The sequence below is a fragment of the Sceloporus occidentalis genome, unplaced genomic scaffold (assembly GCF_023333645.1).
Source record: "Sceloporus occidentalis isolate IW3139 unplaced genomic scaffold, rSceOcc1.0.p SCAF_160, whole genome shotgun sequence".
Classification (NCBI taxonomy): Eukaryota; Metazoa; Chordata; class Lepidosauria; order Squamata; family Phrynosomatidae; genus Sceloporus; species Sceloporus occidentalis.
This window is the reverse complement of record NW_028317140.1, coordinates 779,196-804,569: the sequence shown is the minus strand read 5'-3', so window position 1 is coordinate 804,569 and position 25,374 is coordinate 779,196. Positions and strand designations below refer to the sequence as shown.

The following is a 25,374-nucleotide window of genomic DNA, read 5'->3' as shown; positions in this document are numbered from 1 at the left end:
AAAGAAACAAAAATAGCTTTGGTTCTAAAATATATATTTGTTTAACACAAAACAAAATACACTTTTACTAAATTGTGATCCTGAAATGTATTATTATTTTTGTGTTTGGAATTTGGATTTTTAATATTTTCCTTACAAGTAAGTTTAAAGTCTGCATAAAAAACATTGATTTTATACTTTTCCTGACAATAATGATAAAGAATGTAGTCCTGTCTGTCATATATAGAATATTTAAATGTATTTTATAAAACAATGTTGTGCGAGTCGGTCCATGCCATTTGCATTCTCTAATCATTCCAGCAGGGGGCGATAATAAGCAGCGAGGGAGATTGCCCTAAATTGGTGTTGAAATGTAAACAAGTTACAATTTTACTTAGAAATATAAAAATCTACCTTCAAGCAGGCCGTTGTTTTCGGGGCAACATGATAGTCCTCTCTCTCGCCACCTGACATAAGGTGATAAAATGTCATTTATGAATTGGCCAGACCAAAATGAATAAATAAATACATAAATACACCAAACTTAGAAATCCTCGTTAGCGAGTAGCATAAAATGTGTAATAAAAATAAATGAAATGAATTCACGCCTCCAGCCACACACCCCTTATACAAAAGTTTTGGGTCTCTTTGGTCATTTAAAATGTGTAGAAAGCACAGGAATCTGCCCTTTTACCCCAAAACCCAGTCCTGTTATTTTCGAAAACCCAAGAGTTTGGGTAAATTTTGCGAGAATTCCAAACTATGGCAACAACGGAGTCCAGCAACGGAATGCCACGTTACCAGAGGGCGAATGGTGCAGGGTACGGATGATATTAACCCCTTTAGTGCCAAAGCTTTGAGTTATACTTTTGTTTCGACAACGTATCCCTCCGCCAACTGGAAAGCGAGAAATATAATGTCACGGCAGCGTTTAATCGACCCCTTTGGAGAATCTGAGACATTCGCCGTTATTTTGGCGGGTTTTGGGTAATTTTCACTGGGTAATGCGTGAAATGGTTAATGGAAGGAATGCTAATGAGATTATGGGATAATATTTCCGACGTGTCAGCAAATTCCATTTTGGTGCCGAAAACGCTCTCCCCAACAGCCTCACGCTTTATGCTGATTATTAAGGAGGAAAAAAGGAGTCGGGTGTTGCAAACGGAATAATGCCGGGCATCTTCTTATTCTGTCGTTCTATCTCTTCCGGCTACGAGCAGGAGCGTATTACGGGAGGGTTGTGGCTACTTTTTCTCTCCTGACCATGAGTGGGCGCCCTCCGTGGCTCACCCCTGTCCATGGTGCTGGAAGTAGAAGCAGATAAGGGGGTATAGACGCTGCATACATAACGGCGAGGATATCAGTATATATAAGTATATATATATACACAGGGAGCTGCCATCACAGGGGTACAATGACTACCCCTATATGGGCCCTGGCTAGCCGGGGGGCCAACCTCCCTCATTGGTCATTGTGGCCCGCTACTGGTGTCTGGGTCCTGGCAGGCTTTAGGGCCCAGGTGGCCCCTTATTGGGCATTAAGTCCTTGTTGCTCCTATCAACAATAGGGCAGGATAGTGGGAGGAGAATGGGGCCGGGCAGCGAATGGAATATGGGGTGGTGGGAGGAGCATAGAATGGGAGGCAGGATTTATATAGGGCCCCAAGATTCCCGTTAGTGGCCCTGGACCCCAATTCCAGAGGCAGTGTAGGTAAATAGCATTTATCACCCTAAACATGGGACTTGTAGTCAGGATAATAAATGCTGCCGGTCCATATTCCACCAAAACGCAGCCATTCCCGGGGCCTCCTCTAGATGGCGCTCGTCGGACTCACCAATGCAGAAGAAAGATCAGCGCGATCAGCAGCGCGGAAACGGAATCTGTGAGAATCCACATTAAGCGGTATTCCGCCGGAGTCTGAAAAACAATACGGCAAACACATCATAGAAACGTGGAAATTACTGTCAGGCGCCGGCCCCATGCATGTTAAAAAATCCCCTCACGGTATTAGCCTCCATCACTTCTGCTGGGAGGCTGTTCCACGTATCTACCACCCTCTCAGTAAAGTAAAACTTATCTCAGTTAGCGATCCATACTGTGACAGCTCACTTGTTGTTACTCACCATGAGAAATAACGGCCGATCCATCCGTTTCAGGGCCAGCACATCATTCGTGGTCACGGAGTAAGCTCCAGAGCACCACGCCAGAGAGAACAGCCACGGCTCGCTGACCACGTACAGATTGGTGGATATATTGGCAGCGGCGTACGTCCTGCGTCACAATATGGAGCGTTAATTCTGTGCAAACTATTAAAGGGAACCCTGGAAAGGCCCTGATTGGCCAAACAGATTTAAAGGGACAGAATCAAGGGGAAAAAAATCTTGTCTGTGCCAGGGCTGTCTCTACAACACAACAGGGGAGCAATTCTGGAGCTTTTCACGTCTGCACTTTCCAAAAAAAACTAAATGTCAGAATCCCCAGAAATGTAATGAGACCGAGGCATTCTATTGTTTCCCACAGGCAGTATGATAAGGAGTCAGGGTCTTTGTCAAGTAGATCTGGGGTCAGCTGCCTGAAAACATATTATGGGGCAAAAACTACAATTAGTTTAACGGAAAACAGCAATATTTTGGAAAACATATTTTTAATTTGATTCTAGTAGGAGTAAAAAAAATGCTGGGAGATTCGTTTTAAAGAAGCTGCAAATTCAAATATTTTTTAGATGGGCTGTCCCAAAACTAAGAAGTTGAGTCAACGTCAGGGGCGGGCTGGGCCGGGGGGCAGGGGGGCAGGCCGCCCGAAATCTAATCTAAACAGCCGCTGGGTGCTGATGCCGCCGGCCGGCGCTACTTTAATACTTTTTTTTAAAATTGAATATGGCAAGCCGGATCGGCTATTAAATGGAAAAAAAAAATAGTATTAAAGCAGATCCGGCCGGCGGCATCAGCACCCAGCGGCCGTATGCGATGGCCGCCAAGTGATGGGAGCAGCGTGAGGGGTGAAAGCTCCGCCCCCTCGCACTGACCTTTCACCCCTCACGCTGCTCCCATCACTATGCGGCCATCAGATTGTTGGAAATCGAATCTAAACGGCCGCTGGGTGCTGATGCTGCCGGCCGGCGCTACTTTAATACTTTATTTATTTATTTTTAATATGGCAAGCCGATCCGGCATATTAAATAAATAAAAAAAAGGATTAAAGTAGCTCCGGCCGGCGGCATCAGCACCCAGCGGCCGTTTAGATCAGTTTTCCAGCAGTCTGATGGCCGCATAGTGATGGGAGCAGCGTGAGGGGTGAAAGGTGAGTGCGAGGGGGCGGAGCCACTTCACTTGACTTGCCCCCCCAGGCCTTAGGCTGCCAGCCCTCCCCTGGTCAACGTCTTAGTGATCCATCATCCTTGAGACGTTACAAATGACATCAGACCTTCCTACTCATTTCATCGACTCGCTCGGATAATTCTACTACATTTTAAGTTGTAAAAATTCATAAATTTTCCTCCAATTTAACCAAATCTTGGCAAAAAGCCCCCCACCAAACGTGTTTTTTTTTTTTTTACCTGATATCGTCAGAGGACATTTCGTTGTATGGAAGGTTGAGTTTCACAACGCGATTGGCTACGAGCCTTTTGACGGGTGCCTTGCCCCCCAGGGTCTTCTGAAACTCGGGTGACATGGATTGGACATCTAACGTCACATCATTGGTTAACCAACAGACCTGAAATACACAAATAATCAGTCGGAACGCAGGGTTTCCCCGATGCTCCCTTTTTTTTTGATTACGTTATTTCCTTATTATTTAATCCCAATGACATCCCTGACGGAGGAGAAACTGAAAGTGTTGTAGATACGGGGAACAGCTTCCCAGCAGAGGTGGTAGAGGGTTATACAGTGAGGGTATTAAACATGCGTGGGATAGACATACGGCTCCTGAATCTAAGACGAGACCAGTGATTAAGGGGTTAAAATGAGTGCAGATAATAGCAAAAAAAAACTCTTGTACCAGCCGAGGATCAATGGACGTCTCGTTGAGGATGACCTTCACGATCTGGCCAGTCCAGGAATCGCTGTAGGGATGGCCGTCTGGGGGCCGGTAGAGGTCGAACACAACACTCTTATTATTCCAATGAGCCAGTTCCAGAAAATCGCTCAGTTTGTAAATCGACTGGTTTAACGCTCTTTTCCGATCTTCCGGTGTCAGAGACGCCACGTTGGAAAAAGGCTTGTTCTGGAAAGTAGGGAGGAACAGGAGAGGTCATTTATATCGTCCCCATGAGGTTCCTCGCGCATGGCTAACAATTTAACACATCTGTCTGACGCCTGGGTTCCCCAAAAGCAAGTGGCGGAATGCTCCTCATTTTCCTGTATGCAGGAGCCGCCATCTTGCTGCCCCATCACAGGATGTAAATCGCCCCGCACCCTGTGATATCTGTGATAATAGCGTTACGGAGGGACCTGCGCGGCTGGAAACAATCTCTAGCGCTAGGGGAGAGAACAGGAAGCGGCTTCCAACTTCCTTCTCGGGCTGACGGGACGGAGAGAACAGGAAGCAGCTTACAACTTCCTGCTTGGGCTGACGGGAGGGAGAGAACAGGAAGGGGCTTCCAACTTCCTGCTTGGGCTGACGGGATGGAGAGAACAGAAAGCGGCTTACAACTTCCTGCTCGGGCTGACGAGAGGGAGAGAACAGGAAGCGGCTTACAACTTCCTGCTCGGGCTGACGGGAGGGAGAGAACAGGAAGGGGCTTCCAACTTCCTGCTCAGGCTGAGGGGACGGAGAGAACAGGAAGCGGCTTCCAACTTCCTGCTCGGGGTGACGGGAGAATTCCGATACAGTCCGCACTGAGGGATCATGGGACATTTGATCTGTGCATCTTGCTCAAGGAATCCCTCTCTCAACTCAGTGGTTGGTGGGAGGCTGGACCCTCCTCGGCCAATGACAGTCTGAAAGCAGAGGCGCTCGGGGAAAAACTCTGCAGGGCCACCAACGGCTGATTCCAGAGGCCATCCGTGTCATTCGATCAGTAACATTTTCTAGCGCCAGTTTTTGATCTATACAGTCATTCTTATGATGACAGATCCGAATATTACAGCGACGATAAAAGCCGCCGGATGGCAACAAGACAGACGCAAAAACCCAGTACCTTCAGGAACCAGCTGCCGGCATTGAGCCGCGAAAGCTTGTCCCAGGATAACGTGGCAGCGTTGACCTCGGCCAAGTCGGGGTAGACGTCTTGTACATCGGTCGTTCTCTTCAAAGTGCGGTCGTGCATCAGAAACGGCACTCCATCAAGGCTGAAGGGAGAGGAAAACATTCACAAGAAAGCTTGTTACATTGTATTCCTGAAGAGTAAAGCATAAGAGGTATAAGCTTTATGGTAGATGTGTGGAACAGACTCCCAGGGGAAGTGGTAGAGGCTAATACAGTGAGTGAATTTAAACAGCCAATCGATGACAGGAATCTGAGGGCAGCTGCAAGTGAATCTAATTAAACTCCTGCGACCTTGACCAGTAAAATGCTTTAGAATTTTAGGAGCCCATAAAGGTCCCCCCCCGAGGGGGAGGGGCAGCGTCTGGGGCAGTTAAACGCAAACAATGATGAAAATAAATATTATTTATTATTAGATTTATATTACAGTAAGATTTGCACCGTAAGCAGACGCAGAAATGTGTTTTTTTTTAATCTAAGAATATACAAAGTTTCCTCTTTTATCCTAAATTGCAGGAGGCAAAAACATTTATAGAACCCAAATCTTTTTATATCCTTAACTGGTGGCGGATAATTAAACGCGGTCTATCCAGAAATACTCGGGGTGGAAATATCCGACCCGGGGACTCCTCTCAGAGGTTTGGGGTTAAACCGAGTATTTCAATATCCATCAGAATCATCATAGCTTTATTCCCCGTATCAGATAAAAAAACACATTTTCAGAAATCTCGCTCTGTTTTGTTTTTTTACCCCAGTTATAGTTTTTTACCCCATAATATAATGTTTTAAGGCAGCTGCATATCAGCCGTTTCTATGATTATCGCTCTGTTATCTGATCCCCGATCTACTAACCCCCCCCGACTCTTTATCATACTGCCTGTGGGGAACAAGAGAATGGCTCAGTCTTAATCACCCAGCTAGACTCTCTAACTAATGAAAGTCTATGGAGGAACGGACTTCATTAGCATCGCCATAAAGCGTCAGCTCAGTGTGGGGTTTGAGCCGGAAAAGGCACCCAAAATATCACATGACTGACAGCAACGGCGGCTCCAGGTCTGCAGATAAAGGGAGATTATTGGGGCAAAATGAGATACAAAATGTATAACTGCATACAGCGCTGGGGGGGTATATATTTTTTGCCTTAAAGAATGTAATGAAATTTGATTTCCTGCACCAACTCTGCTGGGAAGCCGTTCCACTTATCTCCCACCCTCTCAGTAAAGTAGAAAGCAGAAGCATTTGGTGCCAAAACACAACAAAACTGTGACATTTTCAAGCAATATGTTAAGGAGATTCACCAGCAAAGAGGAATCATTAGCTATTCTGCAATAATTGAGTGATATAGCACCGCCATATTCCGCAGCGCCGTACAATGGGATCACGCAGAGAAAACATCAACGTGGAAACGCTGAGAAGCTGGCCAAGCCGCGGTTTCGTATAGATCTCGCTCGCTGCGGCTGTTATAGAGCGAGCCGCCCACACAAACGTGTATTTTTAGGGCACGATCGTCAGTAATGGATGTTTTTTTTTTTTTAAAGACCTCCTTTTGTAGAAACAAAACATTTAAAGAAAACATGAGAAAAAAAAAGGAATCTACGGGATTTACCAGCATTAAACACATTTCAGTGAATATAGTTTCACTCCACTCTCACTTCATGCCACTGCTCTATCTGACTTTAGAACTGGCGCGGGACTCGAAGCAGCGGCATTACTAGAAACCACATAGTGCCCCAGACCAGTCAACTTCACCAAGCAGCACGTCCCACAAAACCCACCGTTATGATTGGAGAATTCCTACCAAAAGGTGGAGGCTATGATAATGAGCCCTGTTTTTAAAAGCTGATGTCTTTAATAAAAAAGGGAGGAAAAAAGAGAGAGAAAAAAAAGATCGCACCCTGAAATGGACAGACCCTGGCGGACTTATTCACCAAATTTACCCCAGAGGATGGGAATCTTAAGATTCTGGCACCATATTTCACTCTTGGAGTTACTTTGAGTTCTAACCTATATAACTGGTAGAAAGTTATTTTCTTTTCCACTTAATTTTTTGCCAATGAACCTGGATTAACTTCTACAAGTACCAGTTGGACAACAGCAACAAGTGGTGGTAATTATAATTGTTTTATTATTCTGAATAGAGATGAATTTTGTCTTCTTCGTATAGAATTCCCTGTTTCTGGGAAGTACTATATTGCATTATTGTATATGGCGGCTTGTGAGACTGCAGCTTATAACCCGTGATAATAACAATAATGAAAAGGTATTTTTACCTATAGATGAAGTTTGACATCATTTGCATCTATTAGGAATTTCACTAATACTCGTAGACATTATTAAATTAGTTTTTAATTTGTTATATTAATTGAACTAATATTAGAGAGATAGTGATATTTTTATTACTGCCCTGATTATTATAAATTTTTGGTTGCTGAGTGGACTGGAAATTAATTGTGTGTTAGACTCATATAGTACTAATTCATATTGATAACTATCGATAATATATTGTATTTGAATTGATTCAATTTTGACATGTTTTAAGAACTTTGTGTTTTATATTATGCACTGCGTGACCCATATATAGATTTTATAAATTGTATTCACAATAAATAAATATTTTTGATTGACTATCGTGGCGATATCTATCTAATTTGAATTATAATTTTCGGCGATCTGAAAGAATTTAGGATCGGAGATAAAATATAGGGTATCTCCTTAAATTCATATTGTGGATGTGGTACTACAATATTTGATAGCGTCGTTATTTTGTGTGTGTGACGAAATATTGGTTCTGCCTATTTTGTCTCATTAATATCCCTAACATAATTGGAGGCACTGCTGAGATATTTCACGTAAAATAATAGTTCCAATTCTTGATATACGGTAGTTTTCTGTTGTTTCACATAGTACCGTATTTGCTCGATTATAAGACGACCCTGATTATAAGACGACCCCCCAAAATCTGAATATTAACTTAGGAAAAAAAGAAAAAGCCTGAATATAAGACGACCCCAAAGGAAAAAAGTTTTACCAGTAAATGTTAATTCATGTAAACTATTTTTTTTAATAAAAGCTATGATTGAGAAAAAGATTTTTTTTGTTTTTATTTCTTGTATTTTCCAACCTGTCCCCCAGTTACGCACATCTGCCCCCAGGCTTGCCACTCCAATATGGCACTGTGGCCCATGATATGCCTTTTAACCCTCTATATGCCACTGTGCCCCATGGTATGCCTTTTGACCCCCTATGTGCCACTCTGCCTCCAGAAATGCCTTATACCCCTATATCCCATTCTGGCATTTAGGGGGTTAAAATGCATATTATGGGGCAGAGTGGCATATAGGGAGGTATAAGGCATTTCAGGAGGCAGAGTGGCATTAAGGGAGTTAAAAGGCATTGTATAGAGCACTCTGCCTCCAGAAATGCCTTATACCACTATATGCCACTCTGCCATTTAGGGGGTTAAAAGGCATATTATGGGGCAGAGTGGCATATAGGGAGGTATAAGGCATTTCAGGAGGCAGAGTGCTCTATTAAATGCCCCCTTAACGCCACTCCAGAAATGCCCTATGCCCCCATTTAACACACACACCCTATACCCCCATTTAACTAACTAACTAACACACACACACACACTCTCCCCCCCCCCCCTTCCCCCGCTCTCCCCCCTCTCTTACCGGTGCTTCCAGCCGGGGCAGCGGGTTGACGTCGCCTTCTGCTGCAGCCAGAAGGAGGTGTGGCTAGCAGCGGGGGTTTGTATGCGTCCGTCGCGTATACTTTCCCCGGCTGTCAGAGATCAGAGTTCCCCGCACCGGTGCGGGGAACTCTGATCTCTGACAGTCGGGGAAGGTCTATGCGACGGACGCAGACAACCCCCGCTGCTAGCCACACCTCCTTCCGGCTGCAGCGGACGTTGTCTACGCGGATCGCGTAGACGTCAACCCGCTGCCCCGGCAACACAGCAGGAAGCACCGGTAAGTGTGTGTGTGATGGGGGGGGGGGAGTCGGGTGAGACAGGAGGATCCAGGTCCCCTGCAGCGGTGCGGGGGATCTGGATCTTAGTCTCCTAATCAGACCTCTATTTGAGGTCTGATTAGAAGACGACCCAGATTAGAAGACGAGGGGTATTTTTCAGAGCATTTGCTCTGAAAAAAACCTCGTCTTCTAATCGAGCAAATACGGTATATTTTTGGTACTGTGTATTGCATACTGATCAGTGCATAAAACATGTTTGTGTCCAGCAAATCGAGTGCTACTTCTGGTGAAGATGTTTTGCTGTCTAAAGCACAACTGCTGGTACATGTTAATAACATTAAACAGGATATTATGAGAGATTATCATAAAAATATGAAAATCAAAGAGAATTATGGAGAGCGGCTCCAATCCCTTAAGGGTGAAGTACAAATGACCCTAATAAATGAATGGTCTGAAGGATCACCCTTTGTCGGAAAATTGAATGCTATTGTTCAAACATCTGATTTGAAGGAGAGAGAAGGGTTAATCTTTTCATCCTGGCCCTATTTTCTTGTATTGGCTTCTCAGTTGTTGCGAGATCGTGAAACTAGAGAAAAAGAAGTGTCTAATCTCCAAAAAGAATTGCAAGTTCCCAAAGCAGCCCTGGATCAGTTAAATGATACCCAGGCGGAGTACAAACAGTTGAGACTAAAGTTTGATGATTTGACTGATAAGCATTTGGCACTTCATGGCCAGTACTTTGATGCTAAGAGCAGGGAAACGGATTGTCGCTATGATCTGGATAATTGTCATAGGGAGATACGAGAACTCCAAGTCCAATTGTCTAAACAGGATAGTGTGCAAATGCCTAAGCTATCTTTGTATGGTGAAGGTGATGAAGGGGTTAAAACCCACACCACCGTAACAGAGTCTACTGTTCTGAGTTTAAGTAAGCAATTACAAACTCTACAAGAACAGGTTAACCAGGTGGTTTCTGTCCAATCACAGCGGAATCAGAAGATTAAATGTTCTGATACACGCGATTCCTCTGACTCTGATGAGAATCAGGAGAGTGATAAAAGTGATAGTGAATCTTCCGTTTATTCAGAAGGTCATGTTTCAGGTGAACCCTCTGTGATGTTACAAGGTGCCAATACGGCCAGAACACACAGATCAGACGGGCGCTCCCGTAACTTTAAAGGAGCAGTAAAGGGTACTAAGAAATTACCCGTACCTGTCTATGATGCCCCTAAGGTAATTAAATTCCTTAAGGAGACTGTTGCTGAATTTTCTAGAAAAGGCACAGCTAATATTGCTGATCATTTAGAATCATTTGAAAGGGCAATGCAGTTTTTGGGGATGGATGATGATTCCAACAAGAAACACTATGTGTCGTGGACTTTTTCAAGTCATCACAGACATTACTTTGAAGGTTTACAAAGTATGCGAACCCTATCTTGGTCTAAAATGAAATATGAGATTAAGATTGAGTTTGGACAGTATAAAACTGTCTCCGCTGCTAAGAAGGCTGTGTATAATCTGAAATGTAGGCCTCACCAAAGTCCTAGAGAGTTTTTAACTGTTCTCAAGAACGCTTATTCTCTTACAGAACGTAAACCCAGATATGATTCTCGAGAATTCCGTGATCTTTTCTTCTATGCAATGCCTTCTCCAATTCGGACAAATCTTGCTAGAGATTATGATAGCGATTGCTCATTAGACTGGCTTGTTAATGAATGCATGACGCTGTATACAGTACTGCATGCCAATGATGATTTGCCTGATAAAAAGAGTCAGAAATTTCATGGACAAGAGGTGGCAGAAACCCAAGCCCATCTGGGATTAGAATCTCAGAAAAAGAGAAGCTATGCTGAGGTGGTTAAATCCCCAAAACCTCAGAAACAGGAATCGGCTACAGCCTCACCTGTTGTCAGGCCTAAAACTCCTAATGTGGAATCCCAGGATAACAAAGGACAAAGTCCTACTGCCAAAAAGAATCCACAGTGGAGGAAGGGTAATTCCCAGTGGAAGAAAAACCCTCAGGCAAGGAGGAAATTTTACAGGACTAATAGGGACAGATCCAGTCAGTCTGAGTCTGATAACTCCCAACAGCCTCAGCCAAATAACTCCAAACCTAATAGGCAGTACAGGAATGGGAAAAACAATTTACGTCATCATGTCAATCAAATGAGTGACCAAATCAAATTGTTAACGGAGCAAATGACTAAATTTAGTCAAACTATGGCTACAGTGACCACCAATCCTTTTTTAGGGGCAGGTCCTGCCACAATGCCAGCTCCCCCGCAATAGATCATAACGAAGTTAAAGCCGATGTGGCAATGCAGGGATGGTTATCAGATGATATAATTCCTAACCCTGTTTTACTTCCAGATCCTCATCATCTATCAAATGATTGTGTTAATAATGATGGTAAAACCTATGTGGTCCCTCCACTTTTGGCTAGGGGGGACGTGTCTGTAACTTTATCTTCTATATTGCAGCCAGACCAAATGAGTCCGCAAGCTAACTTGTCTTTAAAAGCACCTAGTTCCCAGGAGCCGACTCTGAAGGAGTTAACCGATGAGATGCCGACCGCTAGTAACAGCTTGAATGCTCAAGACATTCCTGAGAAAGAAGAACTAGTGGGTAAGGATGTGCACACATCAGTACAGGTTGGAACTACTGCCGTGACAGGTAACGTATGGAAGACAAGTGATATGCTGACACATTCTAAGTTCTTATGTGAACTAGAAGAATATGAAGGAAGATATTATGTCTCTGTAAATGTACAGGATTCATTACCACATCCCTTCATGGGGTTAATTGACACTGGGTCACAGGCAACTATATTGTCAAATGTGTACTTTCAGAAGGTAATGGATTTAGCAGCGGAAAAGCCAAAGCTAAGAGATTTTCCAAATACTCTGCTGAGTGTTGGAGGTAATTCCCTTCATGTCGTAGGTTCTACCTGGTTAAAGTTTACCATAGGTAATAAGACCTTGAGACACCCGGTAATAGTGGTAAATCTCCCCTATGACCGATTGATTTTGGGTATAGATCTACTCAGAAGACTTAATGTAATCATAGATTGTGTGAATGGGATTGTATGGTCACAAACCAAAGTACCCATTCCATATGATAAGTCTCATCAGCAATCCAGGCGTAATTGCCATGTGATTGAGGAAAGGCCGGACTCAATTGAAATTCATTTTAGGAATAGTCAGTCATCTGATGTTACTGTTTTGCAGGTTAACGATTTTATTTCCCCTGCAGATGATCATTCCATAAAAGTTCAACCGGAAAGGATCCGAAATGTCTCTCTGGAAGGCGATATTTTAACCATTTCTCTTCACAGGGATTATGTGGAATCTGTGGAATCAGCAGGTCATGTTCAATTCCTTGATAAAATTGAAAGGGTTAATAACAATTTATTTTTTCCTGTTCAAGTGAATGATTTAGGGAGAAGTAAGAATGCCAAGTGGAACTTGGAGATCGAAAACAGCTATATCAGCAAAAGTCTGTTAAAACAGATCGCTAATCCTAAAATGATCCGGTATCTTTCTCCCCAAGACAGGTGGATCCATAATCTGGACGGCGAATCGGATAGCCATAATATTATTGCAAAATGTTTGTTATCCATTTCTATCGGAAATAAGACAGCCAAACATTTGTTTCTGGTGTTGGACGAACCTCGTTACCAGATTTATGTAGGAAATGATGTCATACATCGCTTTGCTATCCATCTGGATCTGATTAATTCTAATCTTTGGACCAGGTTAAAAGGCGATCCTTGTGAATTTCAGGATGAAGATGAAGCACTGAAATCGGCACAGTTATTGCCATATGCAGTCAGTGTTCAAGTACCTGAAGATGTAACCATTCCACAAGGGAGTAGTAACTCTCTTCTACCCATACAGATTAAGAAAGGCCAGAGATTGAGAAATCTCAATGCATTTATCTGCTTATCCAACCGGATGCAACAGCTAGGTATCATGGTAACACCTACACCAATGGTAAATATTCATGGAAACCCTATTTATGTTGTTATAAACAACATTGCACCTCATAATATTACCTTATCCAAAGGTACTGTTGTAGGTTTGGCATTGGATTCAGAATATTATACTTTTGGATTTCAAAATCATGTAATAGGTCTCATTCCTGAAGAATACTTGACAGAAGAACAAATAGTGGAACAAACGTTTAATTCTATTCCAGAAGGTTTATTTACTATCCAATCTGTTTATCCTTTCAATATAGGTGAAGGTTCGTGCAGGATTGAAGAATCCTCCATCATCTTTGACCACCTAATTGATGAACAAGAATATCATGACCAAAAGAAAATTAATCCACCTGGAGAGGACCTAACCTCTAAACTTGAGGAATCCTTTGAAATAGGTCAACCTAAAGTTTTTCCTGGATTTCAGGAAAGGGTGGAAGAACAGATATCCATGGCTGATGCTTGCTCTAATGACAGTGAACGTCAACAGCTAAGGGAAATTCTAATGGAGTTCCAAGAGATCTTTGCCAAAGATTCTTATGATTGTGGTTTTACTAACCTTCATGTCGCTAGGATCCAGACTGATCCCGATCTACCACCCGTATGTATCAAGCAATATAGATTACCTTTAGCGTCCTATGATGCGCTACAGGATATCATTCGGAATTTAAAGGACCGTGGCATTATCTGTTCTGTGCACAGTTCGTATAATAACCCCATCCTAGGAATTCTGAAGCCTAATGGTCAATGGCGTTTGTGTGCTGATTTAAGACAGCTAAATAAACGTGTGTATATGTCTGGATGGCCTGTACCCTACATAGACCAATACTTGGTACAAATGCAAGGATCCAAAATATTTACGGCCGTAGATTGTGCCCAGGGATACTGGACTATTCCGGTACACAAGGAGGACCAATACAAGTTGGCCTTTACATTTGGAAAACAGCAGTATACTTGGACCCGGATGCCTTTTGGTTACATAAATTCTGGTCATGAATTTGCTGTATTCATGCATAAAGTTATGCCTGATGCATTTGAAAGGGGAACCTTGGCCTATGTGGATGATATTTTACTCAAAAGTACTTCTTTTGATAAATATATTCTGGAGATCCGATATGTTCTTACTCAATTAAGAGAGGCAGGAGTTAAACTCTCATTACAGAAAGCCCAATGGTGTCGTACCAAAGTCAACTTCCTTGGACACGAGGTAACTTCTGAAGGGTTAAGTCCACAGAAGAAGAAAGTTGAAGCCGTTCTGAATGCCAAAACTCCTACCAATGTCAAAGAATTAAGATCATTTCTAGGAATGATTAATTATTCCCGTAAGTTTATTGATAACTATGCAGAACTAACAAAACCTCTTTTACAGCTGCTTAAGAAAGACGTAAGATGGAACTGGCCCAGGACAAAGCCATGGATGAGCTGAGGAGAAAACTCACTCAGGCACCCTGTTTGGCATATCCGGAGGGAGGTAAGCCTTTCTATCTGGAAACAGGATTTACTAATTTAAGCATAAGTGCGGTTTTGTATCAAAAACAGGATAATCTGAACAAGGTCATCGCATATGCAAGCAAAACCTTGTCACCGGTTGAAGTGAAATTCAACAACTGTGAGAAAGCTTTATTGTCTACGGTATGGGCATTACAGAATTTTCGGAGCTATATCCACGGCGAGAAGATCATTGTAGAAACTGCTCACCAACCTCTACAATATTTGCAGAGCGACAGGATACGAGACGGTAATCTTTCTAACAGTAGAATTACTGCATGGACTTTATTCTTACAGGGATGGCCGTTAGAAGTCCGTTATAATCAAAATAAGAAGAACGTAGTTGCCCAGGGACTAGCAGATCTACATGATTGTGCTGCTCTACCTCTGGATGATAACTCTACCGGAGATGATTTCCTAGAGGAACAATTACTTTCTCCTTATAAAGCGTATGACGAGGAATATTGTCGACTACTATCATGTGTATACATAGATGGTTGTTCATATCATATCACCATTGATAATGAACGGAAATTGGTAGCAGGTATTGGAATCACCTGGACAGGTGATTATCCAAATATATCTGTAGGATACAGCATTGGTCCTAAAAGCAGTCAGATAGCTGAACTTTGTGCCGTATATAAGGCCATTCAAATGGCAATTGAATATGGTGTTAAAGAATTTGTTATCATAACCGATTCTAACTACGTGCGCAATAGCTTCGTCGAATATCTGCCTAGTTGGAAACGTAACCAAATGCTGAGAAGTAACAACAAACCTGTGAAGCATGGTAAGCTGTTTTGTAAGATTGATGAATTGGTAATCAAACATGATTTGACCATTTATTGGAAGAAAACCAAAGGTCATTCTAAGATACAAAGTATCGATAAAGAAGGTAATGATTTGGCTGATTCATTAGCAAAACAGGCAGCCATCAATGGAGAACTTTTTAACATTGATGATCTTATTGGATCAATTCAAATTGAAGCCATAACTAGACAGCAAGCTAGAAATGAAGTGGACCTTAATATTGCACAATGGAGTCAAGAATTTCCCAATGAGGATCTGATCACTAGTCAAAAGAACGATCCCGTTATTGGTCGATTTTATGAGTATATAAAAGATCCTATTGCCAATCCTATCACTGATGATGATTGTAAGGATAATGAAGACTTGCGAATCTTAATGAGATATAAAGTCCAATTCAATTTGATGGATGGATTGCTGATCAGAACATCCAAACATGGCATACAACAATGGGTAGTTCCTACCACCTTTAGAGGTTTAATGTTGCAACACGCACATGATGCACCTACATCTGGTCATCGTGGGGATAAGATCACCTACGAAATATTGCGTGATTATGCCTATTGGCCACATATGCTAAGAGATGTGCAAACTTATTGTCGAGGATGTTTGATTTGTCCGCAATTCCAACCTCATGCTCCAACTCATCGTGCACCACTTCAGAAACGAGGAATGTCTCTACCTTGGTCTGACATACAAATCGATTTCATTGGACCTGTAACTAGATCCTCAAGAGGTAACAAGTATATGTTAACTGTTACATGTATGTTTACCAAATGGGTAGAATGTATCCCATGCAGAGAGAACACTAGTTCTATGTGTGCAGCATTACTAATCAATCATGTATTTTCCAGATTTGGCCTTCCTCAGAGAATCGAGTCAGATCGTGGAAGTCATTTCACAAGCGAAGTGATGACAAAAATGTGGAAAATCCTAGGTGTGAAACGCAAGTTACATATCGCCTACCGTGCAGCTTCTAGCGGAGGGGTAGAGCGTTATAACCAGTCCATAGTAAATATACTCAAAAAGTATGTGAAAGAATCTGGCAAGGACTGGGATGTTAAATTGCCTTTAGTTCTAATGGCTATTAGAGCTACACCTAGTACCGCCACTAAGATGTCACCTTTTGAATTGATGACAGGCAGGAAGATGGTTTTACCACAACATTTGCTATATCGCACATCTGATCATAATTTGATCAACGCTGCAACAACCCATCAGTATGTTGAAAATCTACGTAAACATCTTCAATATGCATTTGCTTTTGCACAAAAGAATCTAGGAAAAGCAGCAATCAGTGCTAAAACCTACTATGATCTGAAGACTACTAAGAAAGAATATGAAATCTCCGACCAAGTTTATCTGTATAACTTTGCACGAAACCAAGTAAAGGAAAAGAAGTTTCTACCTTCTTGGAAGGGTCCATATGTCATAATTGACAAGATTTCACCAGTAGCTTATAAGATCAAGATTCCTAAAGATGGTGATTTTGTTGAAAAATGGGTTCATATTAACCAATTGCGTTCTTGTCATCCCAGATCTCAGTTAAGAATTATAGATAATGATTCTGAGTTAGAAGACTGAACATCGGTGTGGAGTCAGAAGATCCAAGTCAACAATGTGGTATCGTATACAACTTGACATGTGGTTATGTTATGTGATAATGTATATCCATAAAGTTGATTTCCATACCATCCAGCAACTATATCAATATCGATAGGTAGATTGGATAGCTATGTTTTAATGTCAAGTAATATTACAAGTACGTATTCTCATACTATTCTTCTTTTTGAAGATTAAGACAAGGATTCGAGTTCTGAAAGATGTCCAAGAAGGATGTGACGATCGTCTGGATCGTATTACTCCTGTGTCACGAGATGCGGATGGAACCGATCGCAGAGCCTGGACCATCTTCTGGCATTATGATCCAAGAAGCTCCTGGATTTATCCTTACAGAAAAGAGGATCCTAACACAACGTGTGTTTGTCAGCTTAGACCCGAAGATCTCCATCGAAAAACAGTACAATGTTTCGTCAATGCAGCTCCCTGAATTAAAGGCCTGGTACCAGATGCATCTTGAAAGAGCACAAAGACGCGTTCAAGAAATTTTGGAACAAGCCAGGAAGCCGTTTGTATCGAGCTCCATTACAATGAATCATCGAGCTAAAAGATTCCTTGTTGCCTTAATTGTTGCCTTGGTATGTACAGCCATAGGTGCAGTCGTTGCAACCGGTATGTCTGCCGCAAACTCTGTTTCTGTTCAAACTTTGGAGAACGAAATTCGAGGCTTAAAAGGAGAAATCAATGCTATTCATCGGGAAATGGAACGACAAAGAGAGTATCTAGTAGACTTAATGGTTATGGTAAATGATACCATTGTAACCACAAACATGCATTCCAAATTAATCTCTCACTCCATTAATCTGCACCAAAGTCATGAACAATTCAAACGTGAACTTTTGTTTGTGCACGACCCGATACTATTCCACACATTTTCATTTTTGGACGAAGTGCAATCTGGAATGACTGATTTAACCAGAGGACACATTCCTTTATATTTTGTTTCAGAGACATCGTTCGTAAAATGATTACTAAAGTGGATATCGATATAGAAAGTTTTCATTAATGACTTCTCTTTCAGGAGCAAAAGTGTTCCAACCCGTGCATTATACCCCTGCATGTCCCATGTCGGACAACATGATTTGAAGTTGTTAATATACTATCTGATGTTTGTTTAGATCATTCTAAAGCAAACTGGACTTTGCTTTGTCATAATCTAAAGGGGGGATTATGTCAGATATTTTATGATAGAAAACATGTATTCCACATATTCTGTATTTTACATGAAAACAAAATGAAGTCAGAGCCATTTTATTTTACTTAATCATGTAGTGATGATTTCTTTTTGTCCTTGTTCCCTCTATAATAGAGAACAAAGAAGTATTCATGTATAGAGATGTTTCAGTATGTATGATACAATTAATGTTATCTTCCATGAGAAAGTTAAGGAGTAGACGCTGCATATCTTTAGAAATGTAACTTGGAATGGGGGATACATGGTAAGACTACCAAGGCCTGAGTTACTATCTAGGAGGTAACACCTGGCGATTAGGGTAACCAAGGATAAATTCCAAACACATATTTAATGGTTTTAAGTTAATTCTTAGACCAGAGCGTCTCTCACAGGTAAATTAAAAAATTACAACGGTGTAAATATGAGTAGAAATCCTAATTTTAATGGGTAAAACCCACCGTTATGATTGGAGAATTCCAATCAAGAGGTGGAGGCTATGATAATAAGCTCTGTTTTTAAGCTTATGTCTTGGATAATTAAAAAAAGAAACGGACCTTAAAAAAAAATCGCACCCTGAAACAGACAGACCCTGGCGGACTTATTCACCAAATTTACCCCAGAGGATGGGAATCTTAAGATTCTGGCACCATATTTCACTCTTGGAGTTACTTTGAGTTCTAACCTATATAACTGGTAGAAAGTTATTTTCTTTTCCACTTAATTTTTTGCCAATGAACCTGGATTAACTTCTACAAGTACCAGTTGGACAACAGCAACAAGTGGTGGTAATTATAATTGTTTTATTATTCTGAATAGAGATGAATTTTGTCTTCTTCGTATAGAATTCCCTGTTTCTGGGAAGTACTATATTGCATTATTGTATATGGCGGCTTGTGAGACTGCAGCTTATAACCCGTGATAATAACAATAATGAAAAGGTATTTTTACCTATAGATGAAGTTTGACATCATTTGCATCTATTAGGAATTTCACTAATACTCGTAGACATTATTAAATTAGTTTTTAATTTGTTATATTAATTGAACTAATATTAGAGAGATAGTGATATTTTTATTACTGCCCTGATTATTATCAATTTTTGGTTGCTGAGTGGACTGGAAATTAATTGTGTGTTAGACTCATATAGTACTAATTCATATTGATAACTATCGATAATATATTGTATTTGAATTGATTCAATTTTGACATGTTTTAAGAACTTTGTGTTTTATATTATGCACTGCGTGACCCATATATAGATTTTATAAATTGTATTCACAATAAATAAATATTTTTGATTGACTATCGTGGCGATATCTATCTAATTTGAATTATAATTTTCGGCGATCTGAAAGAATTTAGGATCGGAGATAAAATATAGGGTATCTCCTTAAATTCATATTGTGGATGTGGTCCTCCAATATTTGATAGCGTCGTTATTTTGTGTGTGTGACGAAATATTGGTTTTGCCTATTTTGTCTCATTAATATCCCTAACAGTCCGAACCGAAATTCGTTGCCAGAAAACTAAATGAAAAAATTGTCCAAATTGTTTTTGGTCCATTTGCACAAATCTACTGCTTCCCAGGGAGTTATCTGATCTCCCGATCTGGCCCAACGAGAAGTGGTCCCCTGGGCAGCCTGATCGGCTTATAGGGTGATCTGGCCCCCAGTTCTGTGGAAGAGGGGCTGCCGCTCCCTGGAACTGCTACCCGTGGCCAACTCAACCTAGGTAAGAGAATACACCGCTGGGGGTGCAACTTCTCCCGGAGATGGAGGACGGGGGTCAGCAGGTGCCCCACCTCGTGGTCAGCGAGTCTCCATGAGACCCTTCTAGAACGTTCTGCCTGATAACACAAGAGCGTCGGAGGCATGACGTGTGCAACATTTACAACATTCCGACAATTAAAGAGAATACAGCCGGAAGGTATGTGGTATGCCACTCTGAGCCCCCCCAGATTTGCCCCCCGTGCTCCCACTAGGGAGTGTCTAGTGGGTGAACGTTTTTGCGATGCATGTAGATAAACCTCTGCTGGTGGACGGCACTTTCACTGGAGCTTCTATGGCCGAGCACCGGAAGGTCATGTGACGATCATAGAAGCCCCAGTGGAAGTTCCGGCAGCAGCAGAGGATGTCCCCAGACGCCCAACGGCTGCCAAAAAGGAATATCCAGGTCCCCTGTAGTGGTGCGTGGGGATGCTCCTCTCTGGCAGTCGGTGGACGTCTGCGCGACAACCTCCGCTGCTGCCGGTACTTCCGCCGGGGCTTTTATGGTGGAGCGCCAGCGTGACGTTACCTTCCAGAGCTCCATCATAGAAGCCCCAGCGGAAGGGATACACGTTATATATTATATGTTATCGCAATGGCGGGGATGGGATACCTATGAACTGCATTAACTGGCTGCATTAACTCACTTTCCATCGAAAGACACGTGACTGAATAACTTACAGGGGGTGGGAGGGGGCGCCCTTGCGGCTTCCGTCTCCCGCAGGCAGCCTGTCCATGTACCTGTATGGATAAGGCAGCCACAGTCATTTAGTGGATACAGCCCGCATACTCCGGGGCATAGGCTGTAACATATGACATTGATGCTTGAAAAAAAAAGGTCTTTTTTCAATTTTCATCAATTTTTTTAAAATTAGATGACAATTGTCCTGAAAAAAAATATGATATATATGAAACTTGCATGGGTTCACTAAATGAAGAGAATTACAGCTAAACACGAGCTCCGCCAAAGTGTCAAAACATCCTCGGTCACGAAAGGTAACAAAAAAAACCAGTCTGGTGCTTAAAGGGTTAATTGTCTTTTATTACGTTAAACAGTGTTTATTCTTCTGTCCAAATATCCTCAACATTGTCATCTATTAACAAGTCACAAGTATTTCTATGAAGCATGCGCAACGTCAAAAGAAGCCCTTACTTCTTATGACTGCAGAAAGTCTCTTTGGAAGAAACCACTTCGTGTTAGGAGGCGGGGTTGTGGAATAAAACACTGTCATTTGTGAAAGCGGCAGCTGTATTGGTATTTGGAAGCAGGACAGAACACCCCCATGGCCTTTGCACTGTGGTACAGCCTGCCCTGACTGTGATGTCATAGTGCTGTGACATCACAATGCTGTGATGTTCTGTAAAAGCGCATCCAGACACTCTGGTTGTTTCAGATTGTGAGCAGTAGCAGTACTGAGCATAACAGTTACCTGTCCACGACAGGGAGCGAAACTGAGCTTTCAATTGACTTTAAAAAGACAAAATAGGCAGAGATTAAAAGGCCTTCATTCGTGTGCACGCAATAGCCGGCACATAGGTGCGAGTCTCTGCACCTGAACATCTTTGACTGACCCCCGACAGGTACACGTTTCAGCCGTCATGGAGCGCACTTGCTCCGGCACTCCTAGCCCTGGCACAAGCAGCAGAATAACATTCACGCTGTTTGTGTTTGGCTGGGCGCTCTTATGCGGCGGATCACTACTTTCAGTCTATGGGTTCGCGACATGCCAGTCCGACAGCTGTATCACCTACAAGGCGACGGGCCCGGTACTTGCCGGGATAGGGCTGGCATATTTAATGATGGCAGAGTTTACTGCCCAACGAGAGAGGAGAAGGAGGGAATTAGAAGGAGACCCGACGGATCCAGATAGCAGCCTCCTCTGCGGGAAAAGCCGGCAGTTTGTGCAGTTCGTAATACTCGGGATCCTGTTACTGGCTTGCGGGGTACTGATTAGTATCCCAGGACTTGTGTTTCCAGCCTGCAAGCCGGTATCCAACACAGACAAACCCCCTAAAGTCTGTGAAACTCCCTTACTGCAGACAATCGTAATCATACTAATCGTCTTGTGTTACTGCCTGGCTATCTGTCTGAGTAAAAACCGTCGGGACGGCGACTCTGAGGAGGACCCAGAAGCCTGCAGATATCAGCCGCTTCCTGTAAGTGTGGGTGACGAAGTCTTCACGGTCCCGTCAGCCCCACCTCCACCTTTTGCAGGAGGAGATGATTGGCCAATGAGCAGGGACCCTCCTTCCTACGACAGCGTCCTGTTTGAAAGGGGCGACCGTGATTCCGGCGGAAGCGACGGGGAAGACATACACACCGTTCCATGGCGATGGGGGCCGAGAATAGAATACATCAACGAGCCTATCCCTTCGGAGCCACCTCCAAGATATGAGGACATATGCCCTTCTCAGCCGGATCCTGAAGAGAGCTCATCATCATCATCATCGTATTACTCGTTTTCCCAATCATCGGAGTCGAGTGACTATGAGCTCGCACCAGGACCCTAAACGTTGAAAGACTGAACTATTGGGGGGTTTTTTTTCTAACATTTCGACTCAGTACAGAGTTTGAGCCGGAAGCGTCACCCAAAACATCACATCTGACAATATCCAGGTCTGCAGATAAAGGACTGAAATCAGACCGGGTTTTTGGTCAGTGCCGGCACCGTACATGACGCCTGTTGAAATGTTTTTTTCCCCCCCGTGAGACTTCCACCTTAAATAACGGATAAATAAAATGACATCTTTTCATGGTTGCCCCTCAAACAGTATCTGTGTGCGTTTGTGTGTGTGTTGGATATACCGCGTGTACGAGGTCACATTATCGTACGGAATCTATAACATAAATCTCTTACATGTGAGATCAATGTGTTTATATACATATACGCCATACACTCTGCTGGATCCACTCTGCTGTCCATCACCTTAAAGGGGGAGTCCTGCCCTAAGTCAGCACCGTGTTCTTTATCCCTGGAGCCAGGTTACCGGCTCTAGGCAAGATATTTCCATTCAAATACAGTTGGGTGCGTGATCCCTAATCACACCAGGCGCTGATGATTTGAGTCAGTCTTTGTCTGACTCATCAGAATGTTTTTTATAATTTATTTTTTTAAATGTTGCTTTTATCATACAGAGTGCACTATTATTATATTTATTATATTATTATTAATTATTATTATTTTTTTTTTTTTTAATGCCATTTATTCTATATAACCCATTGGGGTGAGGGTTAGTTACGTTCATATTTACTTCTGTCGTTGCACCACCAATATCTGTCTTTTTATCTTGTTGAAGTGTGGGAACGTGGGATTCCCACAGAGTGTTGTAGCGCATGTACACTTTTACCTATTGTTTTCTCAATTTTGAATGTTCCTGTTATGTTTGTAGAATCTGCAAACAAATCTCTAGATTGCCATGATGGATAAAAGCTCCTAATGATAGTAATTGCCGCTACGTTCCTTTGCTGTAAGATTATTCCTCCCTATTAAGTTATCGCTCCCTTATAAGTGGCTGGTTGTTGTTGATTGGTTCGTGCAGCCGCTGTAAGGATGGTAGGAGGAGAAGGGATCTTCATGATGGGTATTATATATTAATATGATGGGTATCGGATATATTAATCTTTGTCACTTTTTGCCACAGATCTCATCCTCAATCACATAAAAAATCCCTTTAAACTAAAAATGTCCAAAAGAGATATATTTTTTGATTTATATCCAAAATATATATAAAATGATTCATTGTGTTAATAAAAGAAGTTCCATAAAACATCATCAGTTCCCCTTAATGAAAGTGTACAGAACAAAAGACCAACGAGGGGTACGCGTGTTCCAGGGTGCACTCCCCCCGAGGAGCCTACAAAGGACTCGTGACCCCGTGGGCGATCGCAAGCTATTCTATTATTTATATATATATGTATACTAGGGCTGCAACTAACGATTACTTTCATAATCTATTTACGTATAATTTAAATTAAGATTTGTCATTAACACTTTCATCTCTTTATCACACTGGCATTTCTCTATCCGCCTTCTTATTTTACTGACATAATAATTAAAGCTATATTTTACAGGTACAAGAACCCAAAACACATTATTTCTCAAACTAAGCTTTACCAAAATACCAAAAAAAGTTTTACTAGTAAATATTAATTCATGTAAACTATTTTTTCATATTTAATAAAAACTATTATGGAGAAAAATGCCTCTTGTTTATATTTTCTTTTATTTGCCAACCTGACGCCAGTTATGCAATCTCACCCCCAGCTTGCCACTCTGCCTCAGAAATGCCTTATACCCCCCTATATGCCACTCTGTCCCCTGATATCCCTTATACCTCCTATATGCCACTCTATCCCCTGATATCCCTTATACCTCCTATATGCCACTCTCCCGCCCTGATATCCCTTATACCTCTTATATGCCACTCTCCCGCCCTGATATCCCTTATACCTCCTATATGCCACTCTCCCGCCCTGATATCCCTTATACCCCCCTATATGCCACTCTCCCTCCCTGATATCCCTTATACCCCCCTATATGCCACTCTATCCCCTGATATCCCTTATAGCCCCCTATATGCCACTCTATCCCCTGATATTCCTTATACCTCCTATATGCCACTCTCCCGCCCTGATATCCCTTATACCTCCTATATGCCACTCTCCCGCCCTGATATCCCTTATACCCCCCTATATGCCACTCTCCCTCCCTGATATCCCTTATACCCCCCTATATGCCACTCTGTCCCCTGATATCCCTTATACCCCCCTATATGCCACTCTATCCCCTGATGTGCCTTTTACCCCTTATATGCCACTGTGTCTCCTGATATGCCTTTAACCCCCTATATGCCATTGTGCCCCTAGATATGCCTTATACCCCTGATATGCCACTGTGCCCCCTGATATGCCTTATACCCCCGATATGCCAGTGTGCCCCTGATATGCCTTATACCCCCGATATGCCACTGTGCCCCCTGATATGCCTTATACCCCCGATATGCCACTGTGCTCCCTGAGATGCTTTATACCCCCTGACATAAGAAAAACTGACAGCGCTAAAATAGGTATAAAAATATGCTTTCATTAATATAGACAAAAAAAGAATAGATAATACACAATAAAATATAAATATATATATATAAATATATGGTCAATGGAAGGTCACGTGACGCCGGCGTTCAGTAACAGAAGCCCCAGCGGAAGTGGAAGGGAGAAGCAAAGTGGAGGGGAGGGGAGAAGCAGAGGATGTCTCCGCGCATGGCACGGACCCTCACCGGCTGACAGAAAGGAGAATCCAGGTCTCCAGCAGCGCTGCGGGGGATCTGGATTCTAGAATTATAACCCGATCTCTATTTGAGGCCGGATTATAGAGGAGGGGAGT

General features: G+C 42.3%; 2 protein-coding genes across 2 annotated transcripts; one reads left to right on the top strand and one right to left on the bottom strand.

The window, feature by feature from the left end:
* Positions 1–1,189: 1,189 nt before the first annotated feature.
* On the bottom strand, positions 1,190–21,591 carry LOC149279825 (glycerophosphodiester phosphodiesterase 2-like). The gene is made up of 8 exons (XM_089500820.1): positions 21,563–21,591; positions 20,672–20,731; positions 5,120–5,270; positions 3,979–4,203; positions 3,536–3,693; positions 2,103–2,250; positions 1,814–1,896; positions 1,190–1,283 (listed from the first exon to the last, which is right to left on the bottom strand). The coding sequence occupies exons 1-8, from the start codon at positions 21,589–21,591 to the stop codon at positions 1,190–1,192; spliced, it is 948 nt and encodes a 315-aa protein (XP_089356946.1).
* On the top strand, positions 21,590–22,501 carry LOC149279824 (transmembrane protein 171-like). The gene has a single exon (XM_089500819.1). It carries the CDS (start codon positions 21,590–21,592, stop codon positions 22,499–22,501), a length of 912 nt encoding a protein of 303 aa, XP_089356945.1.
* Positions 22,502–25,374: the final 2,873 nt, after the last annotated feature.